Source organism: Macrobrachium rosenbergii, chromosome 56 (genome assembly GCF_040412425.1).
Source record: "Macrobrachium rosenbergii isolate ZJJX-2024 chromosome 56, ASM4041242v1, whole genome shotgun sequence".
In the NCBI taxonomy this organism is placed as follows: Eukaryota; Metazoa; Arthropoda; class Malacostraca; order Decapoda; family Palaemonidae; genus Macrobrachium; species Macrobrachium rosenbergii.
The window spans coordinates 44045520-44059767 of record NC_089796.1 but is presented as its reverse complement, the minus strand read 5'-3'; the positions used below and the strand labels follow the sequence as shown (position 1 = coordinate 44059767).

Below are 14248 nucleotides of genomic sequence, written 5' to 3'. Positions count from 1 at the left end.
GATGGTTCAGTGAATTTTCTGCACTAGAGCAAGGTTGCTCGTACCTTAGGCTGGACCTCAATAGAGTTGTCATGTAGAGTTGAATTTTTGGTGCCTTTTGCTATTCTTTCTCTTGTGCATTACACTCAGAGTGATCATCATCATCATCCATCAAGTCAAAGTGATCTGTCAGTATTTTCAAAGAACCATGAACTCAGGAGACATTGCATCCAGAAGTTTTAAGGATCATGATTTCTTTACTGGCCCAGAAAGAGCATAAAGGAGCACACATGAAGGTTCTAATCCACAAAATTGTGCTCTCTCCACGTTCTTGGTTTTAAGCTTAACCCTGACAGAAGTGCAGTTTAAATGGTAGGTTCCTTGAGGTGCCATCAACCTTCACTAACTTTTATTTTAAGAATGTTGCATATAGATAATTGGATGCTTATTCATTTAGTAGTAGCAGCAAGATGGACAGATTCTTTATTACTTGAGGATTTAAGTAAATTTAATCTTCGTCCTAAAACCTCATCTCATTTTGTTTCTTGTGTGTTTCCCAAAAATTATATATATATATATATATATATATATATATATATATATATATATATATATATATATATATATATATATATATATATATATATATTTATATTTATATATAGTAATCTCTCCATTATCCACATCAATACATCCAAGGCCTTGCCAGATAATGAAAAGTTCTGGTTATGATGATAAAACAGTAGTCTGAAAGTTCCACCCATGAACATTTCACCCAGAAAATTTCACCCGTGCAAGATTCCAGCCACAAAGATTCCACCCAAGAAAGTATAGAAACTAATAAGGAATACAGAAACATGATGTCAAACATGTATTTTATTCTTAAAGTATAAATGCTTTTTAATTGCTTAAAATTAGTTTAAAACAAATGGATCTAAAATATAATACTTTTTCATGGGTTTTAATGCAAATTATGCACTATACCTTTTAGAAATACCATAGTACATGATGGCTGATAATTTTCAACAAGATTTTTCAGTCTTTCATTTGTAGACTTGCATTTTTTTTTTTTCTGGGAGGCACCTCCTCGTCTTCAATGAACTAATTTTGTTTGTGTAAGAGCTTCCTCTTTTTGCAATGCAGAAAAAGTGCCCACAAATTTGGATGCATACTTGTTAGAGAGGCTCTTAGAGCACTATTAAAACCTTCAACATGATTGTATGTCCTTGGTTCTTCATTTAGAGTACGTTGTCTTACATTCCATATTTCTTGAGGGAAAAGAGGTTCTACTCTTCGTCTGCATTCCCCTCTTCCGCGCTGAACACCAATGTAAGTTTGTTCAAAATATGAAATAAATTGTTGATATAGCGTCGTCATCGGAAAGAAGTTCAAAAGCATCAACAACATCTTGGGTGGGTAAAAATGCAGAAGCACTAAAGCATTTCACTTTTATTGCAAAGGAAGAGTCAGTGTTGTACTGTACCTTTTTACCTAGTTTGCAATTTTACGCCAGCAGGACTGACCAAAATGAAACAAACATCCTGATATAGCAGCACTTTCAAACACTGCTGTGAAGGCATTGTGCAAAGCTAGTTCGAAATCAGTACATTGCACTGATTACAGTAACTGTTTGGACACAAATCACGAATAGCTGAAAAAAGTCTTTGGTAGGTGGCCTCTAGGCAGCAAAGCAAATACATGCTGGAAACACCTTTCTTTAACAGTGAAATGGACCATGAATAGCTACGTCTAGAGATTTGGTGAAGCTTGAAATGTTCTGTCACGGGACCACGTGTTACTCATTAATAAATCATTCAGTCCCAATCCCATTGCAAATATTAGAGATGGTCCAAGTCCAATATGTCACTATCATATGCTAAGAAAAGTGATCCATCAGGAAGATATTTGAATGAATCTGGAATTTCATATCTTGTGTGACATGTTGGAAGCGCAGGAATACACAAAGCAGTCTGTCTCTAGTTCTGAATATTATGGGAAAGGATGCACAAACTTTGCAGCTTTGATTTTGCTTCTTCCTCTAGTGGCTGAGTGGCACTCACAATTATTGCCCTTCTCAATGTTCCACATCTTGTATAAACTGTATCACACATTGAACTTACAGCAACTCTTGTTTCAATTTATGCTTGTGAAGCAGGATGAGTATGCTTGCCAGAACTATAAATCCTTACAATTGTAAGTCATGTGAATACGGGCCTTGCAGCCTTTACAAAATAGTTTGCATTGCCAGTAAGTTTTTGCAGGATTGTCTCAATGCTTCTCATATACACGGTTTTCCTCATCACACAATTTCCTTCCTCTCTTTTCATTTGTAATGAATGTTAGGGCCATTGGTTAAGGCTTCTGTAAATAAAGAGAATTTACTTTTACAGTTCTCTTGGGTGGAATCTTAGGAAAGTATAGTATAAATCTGAATACCATTATGTAAAGAAGAAGGTTGTTTAAAGTAATAATTAAACAGCAACAGAACTGTTTACAGTTAGATGATACAATTCTTGTGGATGGAAATAATTAAACAAAAATAATACACAAGTAATAAGTGAGTGAAACCCTGTATTAAATATATTTAACATTATATTTTCTTGGGTGGAATTTTCTACTTGGGTGAAATTTTCATTGGTGGAATTTTCTGGGTGAGATTTTCGTGGGTGTAATTTACATGGCACCAAAAAAATACTCTATGGATGTAAAATGGCAACTTCATACCCATACTCCCATTACTTTGTCAATACTGCATAACTTTATACACTAAGTATGCTTATAAAGAATACCCAACACAGTTAAGTCTGCTTAAAAGCAACACAGAATACACTGTACAGTATTGTACAAAAAAATGAAAGCCAAACTGTGCAGTATACTACTCATAAATGTATACAAAAATTAACATTGAAACACTCTCTCTCTCTCTCTCTCTCTCTCTCTCTCTCTCTCTCTCTCTCTCTCTCTCTCTCTCTCTCTCTCTCTCTCTCTCTCTCTCTCTCTCTCTCTCTCTCTCTCTCTCTCTCTCTCTCTCTCTCTCTCTCTCTCTCTCTCTCTCTCTCTCTCTCTCTCTCTCTCTTATTGCATTGTGCTTGATGTTACAAGCTAATAATACAAGCATAAATGTAGAAAAAAAACAAGCTCTAACAAAGTTAAATTCTTGCCTACCCCTCTTGTAAACAGCCTCACTGCTGCTCCACTCCCATGGTGCCCAGCCATCTGACTCCCCCCCCCTCCCACCTTGGGAACTTCTCCAGGCCTCCCACACACTCCCAAACCATTTTCTCAGTCTCACCATTAATGTAAGAAGTGTTACCAGCATTTTCTGTAGTCTGCACAGTATTGCCAACCATCAGAGGCTTTTTTTTTTATTTGTGTATATTATGTACTGTATCTTTGGTCCCTGGTCTGGTGATGTCAGATAATGTTGAGTGTCAAACAATGAAGATCCAGGTAATCTGGATTACTGTATAGTATATTTATTTCCCAGTGCTTGGCCTTTAGCATAAATCTTATATTCCAATCCTATACATGTATATTGTGGTGCTGCGCCCTCCAGAAAGTGTTGAGTTTTGGATAAGGTGAAAATGGATAATTCAGGGACTACCTACAAACTGCATGATTTCCTATTCAAAGGGTCTCTTCCTCATATATGTGACTCCCCATTCTTCTTACAGCCTTTGATGCTCTGCTAAATCTCATCCCTAAGAGCTTTTTGTCAGTTTGAACGGTCAGATCAACCAAATCTGAAATGTTGAGTGGCTTGACACATCCCAACCAATTTTTTATACTGGTTATACTGTATATGGGAGATGCATTTGTGGTGATAAAATTCTGATTATAAACAATGTTTTTATACATACCCATCACTCATAAAATAAGGACCCTTCCTTCTCCTTATTACCTTACTAGACTGCATGGAAAGGTTGGGCTGGTACATGCTGTGAGTCTGAGAGTCCAGGTGGCACATGCAGTGCTACAGCCACTCTTCTTATGTAAGGCAAAAGACTTCTGTTTCTGGGACATGGCACAGACCATGAATGTGTCACATATATATAACAGATGGGTTTGTGTGAAAAAGTCCATTTTGCTTTTAAGATATTAGATGTATATGGTGTAAAAATGTTTCAGGTACAACACGCTGTTGAGCACTTGATTCAGTATTCTGGAGGTGTAGAAGATAAGGTTCACTTTGCAGTTGAATGTGGTAGTGAAAGAACAAAGGGTATACATCTGCGTAATTGGCCTGCACTCAAACCTGTTGATGTATCCGTCACAGTTGAACCCAAGTTACTAAATGACACAAAAGCAGGTTAGTTTTGAGGTTTACTTCCAACATTCATGAAATTAATTTTTTTTCATAACAAACACAGCAGTCATATTGAGCTCTTGGTGGCGATTCGTGATGTTCCTTAGAGACATTCTTCTATTCACATGACATTCCAGTATGACACTAGTGGTGCTTGGATCTTCAGTTATCCATCCAACAACACCTCATATGTTGGTTTTGTAGCAGCCTTTTTTTCTAATAAATTTATTTAATGCTAATTAAATAACAAGAAAGAACTAGTCCAAATGTGAAATCTTGACATCTTAGGTGATTCTATATTTTGCAAGTAAGTTCCTCAAAATAATAGGACATTTTCTTTTCTTTTGTGTCATACTTTTCAAGGATTTTTCAGAATGGTTAACAGTGGTGTTTTATCATACTTCGCAATCCTTTGTATATATACATATATAGTGTATATATATGTATATATATGTATGTATGTATGTATATATATATATTATATATATATATATATATATACAAAAGTGGTAATAATCATCATATATATATATATAATATATATAATGTAGTGTATATATTATATATACAGTCATACTCGAACTTACGTGAGTTAGGTTCCGAGCCCCTCGTGCAAGGTGAATTTTTCGTAAGTTTGGCATGGTCTTTAAAAATGCTAATAAATGTTTATTTCCAGAGTTTAAGTACTAAATATGACCCTAATCATGCTCCCAAAGTATTAAGCTAACTTTTAAATGAACTAAAGTTAGTGTAATTTTATTTAAAATTTAGCTTATTACCCTTAAAAAAGGAATACAGTAAATTGTTGACATAAAAATTGAGTACTGCACAGTTTCATAATAACTCATTTACAGTAGGTGCATACGTATACTGATGTTACCCCTAATTCATGGGATGCCGTTTTCTTTGTCACTTAGAGTAAAAGCCATTTTCTTTGTGTCACTAGGTAAAACGTCATGTGTCACAGTCATAACAAAAGTACAATTCCATAAAATATCGAAAACATGAACATAATGTTCGTAGAAGGTAGTACAGTACAGGTAAAATTCAATCAATTTAAAATTATATACTGTACAGGTAATGACGTACAGAGAAATAATAAGTTGTAAAAGTATGCTTGAGTGCTAACTACGAATGAGAGAGAGAGAGAGAGAGATACTGTAACAAAGTAACTGTACTGCTTTTGTATCGTATTTATCCGCAAATATATAAATACAAATTTTCCATTCTGATTTTACACCTAAAAACACGAAAACTTAAAAATTAAACACACTTTCTACAGGGGTATCATCTTTGAAAACTGCAGTAACTAAGGGTATCACATCTTGTAAAAGTACACCAACTGAACGTGCTGTAATTACATGCACATACAGATTGCACCAGCACTTTTCTCCGAGGTGAACAGAGTAATTTTCAAAGAATGACACTTATACAACTCTTAGTTACATCTCTGATATTACATTAACGAATCCATTTTATCAACTGAGCATGACTGAACAACCTCATCTCAAGGTCATGTAAAGACTTTGCAAATGGACATAATACTTGTATGATATTTATGTACAAAAATATAAATATAAATTTTCCATATCAATTTTACAGTTAAAAGCATGAAAACTTATAAATGTACTTCAAACATTAAACAAGCATTTTCTGCAGGGGTATCATCCTTGAAAAGTGCAGTAACTTTGCAAATGGGTATCACATCTTGTAAAAGTACACTAAGTGAATGTGCTGAAATTACCTTTGCGTCATATTTATGCATGTACAAAAATAAAAATAATACATTTTCGATACAGATTTTACACATGAAAGCATGAAATACATTTTTCATAGAGATTTTACACATAAAAGCATGAAATGCATTTTTCATACAGGTTTTGCACATTAAAACATGAAATGCATTTTTCATACAGATTTTACACATAAAAGCATGAAATGCATTTTTCATACAGATTTTACACATAAAAGCATGAAAACTTGTAAATTACTTCAAAAATTAAACATACCCACTTCTGCAGGGTTTCTCGAGAATTTCGTGTGTCTGTGAAAAATCGCATTATGCTCATTAGTTAGGTTCCAGTGAAAAGTTTGTTTGTGTGTGAATTCGCATAACTAATCGTGTAAGATCGAATTATTACTGTATATATATATATATATATATATATATATATATATACAATCATGAAGCTACAAATGTCGCTTAATATCAAATTCACGCTACCTAGATAGCGGAATATCTCCGATGGAGAATTATCACCGAAGGAATTTATCATTTACCACTTATAAATTCCCCTTCGGTGATAATTCTCCATCGGAGATATTCCCGAGATAGCGTGAATTTGATATTAATATTTACATTTGTAGGTTCATGATTGTATATAAATCACTGTGTGATAAAATTTCATATGTATATATATATATATATATATATATATATATATATATATATATATATATATATATATATATATATATATATATATATATATTTATATATTTATATATATATATATATATATATATATTATATATATTTATTTATATATATATATATATATATATATATATATATATATATATATATATATATATATATATATATATATATACACACACACACACACACACACACACACACACACACACATACACATACACTTACAGTAGGCAAATGCCACAAAGGAAAAGTGAAACAACAGAGTGGTTTGACAAACTATCCTTTACTAGCAGACTGATGAGAAATATAGAAGTCAAGCTCGTATAATTGACAGATGAAGTACAGATATCCCTGAGGATGGGGATTATAAGGAACAGATGCACCTGGAATCCAACGCAGTTGATGAATTAGTGGACCTACCAAAACAAAGGTAAATCTTTGAGAGATCTTACAAAAGATTAGGCCCAATTGGCTTGGAAGCAGGGAGGAGCCAATTAAAGGATTATACTGTACAGGGGAAGAGACTGACCACGGAAACTTGTATACAGAATTTTTTGAAAAATGATATTCACCTAATATCATTTATACTCCTTCAAAATGGTATAGATATGTTGATGATATTTTAGCTGTTTTGCTTGCTGGTATTGATGTAAATGATTTACTCTTTAATTTGAATAACCAGGTACCATCCATTAAATTTACTTTGAAATTAGCAAAAGACAATTGCCTCCCATTCTGAGATGTTTTAATACATAGAGAACCATTTCAATGCAAGTTCAATATTTATAGGAAACCAGCCAACAACTTATGTCCACTTCTATTCAGACCACCACCTAAATATCAAAATATGCATTTTTTCTTCTATGTTTTTATGAGCATTGCATATTGCCAGTCCCCTCTATTTGGATCAAGAAATTGAATACATAAGAAAAATAGGGACAGGTTTTTATTACCCTTCACACAAATTTTATGGTGAAAATAACATGGAGAAAGAACCCCTAAGAACATTCTTAGCCTGGTCTTAGTGGCTTTGAAACCACAAAATCATTGTTGAAGTCTTTTAATGTCAACCTGGTTTTTTCCTATAATAACACATGAAAAGGATATTAATAAAAAAATAGCCTTAAGGAAAGCAACAACATAATATATAAAATTACATGCTTGGACTGCTCTTCTTATTATATAGGCCAATCTAGTAAAGATTTAGAAGTGAGAATTAAACAGCATAAGTATTCTGTCAAAACTGGGCAAATATCCAATGCAATATTCATTCATTCAAGTGAAAACTCTCACAGAATACAGTAATACCCCGAACTTGCGCGAATTCACAAACAGGCAAACTTTTCATTGGAATCTAACTAATTGCCATATACTGTACGAGTTTTTCACATACACGCGAACACTTGCGAATACTCACTGAGATGAGAGAATTTTTATGGTACATGTATATGTTTATTTGTTTTGTATGATAAATAAATTTTTTACCTAATAATAATAAGTACTAATTTTCAAATAATAATAATAATATAACTAGGTTCTATTGAATATTATTGCTGCTTCAGCTGCATTTATTTTGTAGAAGACTTTTTCTATTTTCCGTGTGCGGACTTCTCTTCAGTGGAGGTGCGTGCTAACAGCTCGCCTATATTTTGTCATTTCATGGGGAAAAGTCAAAATCTGGATTCTGCTTCTTTATATATTCTATACAGTTAGTTATATACAATTGTTGCGCGACGGCGTTTCGACGAACTCTTCTGTCATTCTCCAGCGGGAGCTAGTAGAGGACTGGCAGATTGCATAGGTCCTTCTGAATTTATACACGGGCTTCAGCGGGGGTCATGGATGGCGAATTCTGATTGGTTGCAGTCAGCGAACTTCAAGCCAAATTTCTGCGGTGAAGCTCGATCCTGACAGATCTTAGCAACCTGGGAATGTCATTCATTCCAGCGTTCCCATTGGCCTGCCGTTGCGTGATGTCAAGCGGCGACATCACGCAACGGCAGGCCAATGGGAACGCTGGAATGAATGACATTCCCAGGTTGTAAGATCTGTCAGGATCGAAGCCACAAGCAGAAATTTGGCTTGAAGTTCGCTGACTGCAACCAATCAGAATTCGCCATCCATGACCCCGGCTGAAGCCTGTGTATAAATTCAGAAGGACCTATGCAATCTGCCAGTCCTCTACTAGCTCCCCGCTGGAGAATGACAGAAGAGTCTGTCGAAACGCCGCCGCGCAACAATTGTATATAACTAACTGTATAGAATATATAAAGAAGCAGAATCCAGATTTTGACTTTTCCCCATGAAATGACAAATATAGGCTTAGCTGTTAGCACGCACCTCCACTGAAGAGAAGTCCGCAATAAGGAAAATAGAAAAAGTCTTCTACAAAATAAATGCAGCTGAAGCAGCAATAATATTCAATAGAACCTGTTTAAAAGAGGGTCTGCTGCCAAATTATAATTATATAACTAATTACAAAATTCGTATTTGATACATATTTTAAACAAACAAATATCTTTCCCTCATCCTTAGTTCAAAGCTCGAAGCCAAAGCTGTCAGATATGTCGATTTAACATGACAAGAAGGGAGAGTGTTGCTGATTAGTGGGTCAAAGGTTTTTTTACATAATTCTCTCTCTCTCTCTCTCTCTCTCTCTCTCTCTCTCTCTCTCTCTCTCTCTCTCTCAGTTAGCTCAACCTACGTGTTACTGTTTCTGTGTATGTCTTTAACTGTACAGTAGATAATTTTAAATCGGTCTAATTTGCCTATACCCTCTATAAACTATAAATGCGCTGTTTTAAAACATAGAGATATAGAGCATTTCAGAACAAAGAGAAAGAGACAGAATAAAGAAGTTTTTAAAATTGAGGTTGAGAAGATTTCTAAAAATAGATTGGTGGAATGGGGAGAGAGAGAAATAGTATACTAATCTTCACACTCTCCTATATTTTTACGTCAACCATTTATTTCTTTTTTTAAGGGTAATGTATTAAGCTAACTTTTAAATGAAATTATAATAACTTTAATTTCATTTAAAAGTTATTTTAATACTGAATCTCCTTCTTTCGATATCTAACGTAAGAATAACTCTCTCTCTCTCTCTCTCTCTCTCTCTCTCTCTCTCTCTCTCTCTCTCTCTCTCTCTCTCTCTCTCTCTCATATTGCAGTATTCCCTCTGTCCCCATAATAATTGATAAATAACTTCACTCTCTTAAATAAAGACAACCCTTATCTCTCTCTCTCTCTCTCTCTCTCTCTCTCTCTCTCTCTCTCTCTCTCTCTCTCTCTCTCTCTCTCTCTCTCTCTCATAGTTGCTTTTTGATTTTACAACTTATTATTTCTCTGTGCATCATTACCTCTACAGTAGATAGATTAAATTGGTCTAATTTTACCTGTACTGTCTACAAAGTGTAAATGCACTAGTGTGGCAAATACGTTCTAAAACATAGAGACATAATAACTAAGAGTTGTATTAGTCCAAATAAAAAATACTGTTTGTTCATGAAAAAGCATTTCAGAAAAAAGAGAAAGAGACTAGAATAAAGAAGTTATTAAAAAGAGGTTGAGAAGACTTCTAAAAATAGATTGGTTGGAAGGGGAGAGGGACAGAAATTCTCTTCTAACTCTCTATTTGTATGTCAACCACTTATTTCTTTTTTTAAGGGTAATGTATTAAGCTAGCTTTAAATGAAATTACAGTAACTTTAATTTCATTTAAAAGTTAGCTTAATAATTTGGGAGCATGATTAGGGTCAAATTTAGTGTTTAAACTTCAGAAATAAGTATATATTAGCATTTTTAGAGACCATGCCAAACTTAAGCGAAAATTCACCTTGTGTGAGGGGTTCTGGAACTTCACCTCGCGTAAGTTCTGGGTATGACTGTAAATTGGATTGACAGTTCATTAATTGTCAGATCAAAAGATTTCTCCAAGAAATCTTTTAGAATCTGCTATTGTACAGCTTGCTTTCAGCTGGAATTTTAACCTTAGCCCTGGCATATATTATTTGGACCCCTGTATTAGTAAAATGTTCAAGAATAACCTTAAAGGTAAAACCACCAACTTATTACTAATTAGTTACCTTGTATATATTTTGTGTGTATTCATATGTTTAATAGTGTTTTTGAAAATGTTCATTTTGCAAAAATTGTTATTGTTTACCGAAAGGAGAATATGTTAAGTGTTGTACTTTTATAAACATATGTAATCAGCTTATTCTTTCAAAGGCATTTTTGGTGGTCAGCCACTTCCCCTGTATAATCCTTTTAATTAACTCCTCCCTATTTTTGAGCCAGATGGGCCTAATCTTTTGTAAAACCTCTCAAAGATTTACCTTTGTTTTGGTAGGTCCACTAATTCTCCAACTGTGTTGGATTCCAGGTGCATCTGTTCCTTTATAATCGCCATCCTCAGGGATATCTGTACTTCATTTGTCAATTACACAAGCCTTTTTATTTCTCATCAGTCTGCTAATAAAGGACCGTGTGTTGTTAGGCCTAGCAGCCTTTATGGCATTTTTCTTTATTTATACATTCATCACATTCCATATCTTCATGACTCAGTTTCATATATATATATATATATATATATATATATATATATATATATATATATATATATATATATATATATATATATATATATATATATATATATATATATATATATATATATATATATATATATATATATATATATATATATATATATATATATATATATATATATATATATATATATATATATATATATATATATACAGTAGAACCTCGGTCCTCGGCTAATTCATTCCAGAAGAAGTGTCGAGATTCGATTTTGTCGAATTCTGAGTTAATTTCTCCCATAAGAAATAACTGAAAATGGATTAATCCATTCCTGACCACCAGTCATTACTCCAACCTTGCCTTTTTATACAAAACTTTACACAAATTACACTTAAATAAGTTCAGAGTTGAATAACTTACCGTATCAGAAGCACTTTTTACATTTTTAAATGCATACTGTATAAAAAAAATTGGCCTATGACCAATGCGGCCGTATTAACGATGATAGACCGAGCGCCATAGGCTAGGCTAGGTAGCCTATAGGCACTACCAGAATGTACTGCAATGGGTACACATGAAAACTGTTGTTAATAATGATAACATTGAAAAACAAGCCAGATTATCACATTAAATTAATAATACAGTATTTATAAGCCAAATTACTGTATGTCTGTTATCATAAAATTAAGAAAAATTTCCTAAATTACGTTGGAACTTGGCAGCTTGTGGTAGATATAAACAAACCACAGCGCCGCCGTGGTGGTGTATCGTGGTACTAAGTACATAAACATTCAGTATTTACTGAATGTTTATGTAATTAGTACCGCAATACACCACCACGGCGGCGCTGTGGTTTGTTTATATCTGCCACAAACTGCCGAGTTCCGACGTAAATTAGGAAATTTTTCTTAATTTTATGATAACAGACATACAGTAATTCAGCTTATAAATACTGTATTATTAATTTAATGTGATAATCTGGCTTGTTTTTCAATAGCAGCAGCAGCATGTGTGGGCTTTAAATGCTTTCAAATAATCATGGGAAGAACACCACCAACAATGCCAACTAGCGGCAGCCGCCCGAAACACTTTTTTTCTACAAACATTATATGATTCATCGGGTCGGATTCCGGTTTGTTGTTTGAGCTCCGACGCAAAATTTACTCAACATTTCGTGTTGAAATCCGATTATGTCGAGTTCTAGTACAGTTGAGGACCAGGGTTCTATTGTGTATATATATATATATATATATATATATATATATATATATATATATATATATATATATATATATATATAGTAAATATATATATATTACAGTAGTAAACCCGGTATTCACAGGGGATAGGTACCATTGTAAGAGACCTCATCGCGCCGATCGCAGTCTCTTTCGAGCACGTGTGTGCGTCATACCTTTGGAGGGTCCAAGCCAAGACAAAAACAAGAGCATCCCGTTTTCTCTCTCTCGAGGAACGCAACTTCTACCATACAATATTTCCGTCTGTGTCTCCCTAACCATTGTTGTCTCGATTCATGTACAATCACCACTACTTGCATTGCCATGCAAGCATTCTAATCATGTACTCATAATGTTCCACCGAATCTTCTATATCAAACTGTATGTATGTTTCTGTTTGTGAAGACGCCAAACGTCTCGCCATTTCACATATATTATGCTACTGCATTGTATTCATTAATCTGTCTCAAATCTCATGCAATTGGCCATATGTGGAATTTCCTGGCCTTTTCAGTGATATATGTTTTATCAATGTATGTTTATTATGTCTCTCACAATCGCCATCTGTTTGTCTGCCGACAAACACAGATGTCTGAAACATTACCTCTGTTTTGCCCTGTCTGTGTGTAGATACTACTTTGCGGCTCGCACCAGCCAATAACAACTTCAAAGATTCTGTACATTCATTCAGTAAGGAACCACCAGTAAACGAGTCAACACTCAGCCAGTATGTCACTCTATACCATCCTTACACCATGACCCCCCCTCAAATAACTAAAATCTGCAAATACTTGACAGCCCCCCTAAAAATGCATATACAGGCAGCCCTCGGTTATCGGCAGGGTTCTGTTCTGAGGGTGTGATGATAACCGAAAATCGGTGATTTTAGCGCTTTTTCGGTGAATTTCGGGGCTTATCAGTACCGAAAAGCACCGATTTTTGGTTACCGGTGCCCCTGTTAGGTATGCATTGGCGCCAATACCCAATTATCAGCGCCGATAAGCGGAAATTGGCTATTTTCAGCACCGAAAATTGCCGATTTTCGTCGCTAGACAAATGCCATAAAACCAGATCGCCGTTAACCGGGGACTGCCATTAACTCTATATTTAAACAAGTCAAACATCAAAGACTACCTATAAAAACATTTATAACTGCTTATTTTATGGTTCCAACACCAAATTTATACATTAAACTGTCATCCTACACCAAATATATCTTAAACTGTCATCACAAACCTTTTTAATATAATTTCAAATTCTTCTTACAATATTACCCTTAAAATATATGGCTTATAGCTAAGAGTAAAAGCTAAACTCAAGTCCCCCTACATTCAGTCAAAGGCATTGTCTCATAGTAGTAGTGAGGCTGTCCCATTTTCATTTTACAGAATAGGGGAAACACTAGAATTGACAACTTCAGTATAATACAGTACTCACATAATACATAAAGTAAAATACATTTTATGATATGATATTATGCTGTGTTTACTCTAATATTAATAGCTTACAATTAGTAAATCATGTTTTTATAATAAAAAGCTGTATTTAATCATGAAAATAACATCAAAATACACTACATTCAATCAGAGCCATTTTCGCTCATAGTGTTGAGGCTGTCCCATTTTCTTCTACAGTACAGGGGAGACACTAGACTTCACAACTTCAGTGTAGTACAGTATTTACTTAAATACATAAAATGAAATACATTTTATGATATTATGCTGTGTTTACTTTAGT

At 34.1% G+C, this 14248-nt stretch overlaps 1 protein-coding gene across 5 annotated transcripts in view; it reads left to right on the top strand.

Annotated features, from left to right (window-relative positions):
• TppII (Tripeptidyl-peptidase II) overlaps positions 1–14248 on the top strand; it is a 362245-nt gene that overhangs the window by 138514 nt on the left and 209483 nt on the right. For all 5 annotated transcript variants that reach the window (XM_067100130.1, XM_067100128.1, XM_067100131.1 and 2 more), the window contains exon 12: positions 4108–4288. In XM_067100130.1, the coding sequence (XP_066956231.1) occupies positions 4108–4288 (181 nt within the window). The remainder of the gene's footprint in view (positions 1–4107; positions 4289–14248) is intronic.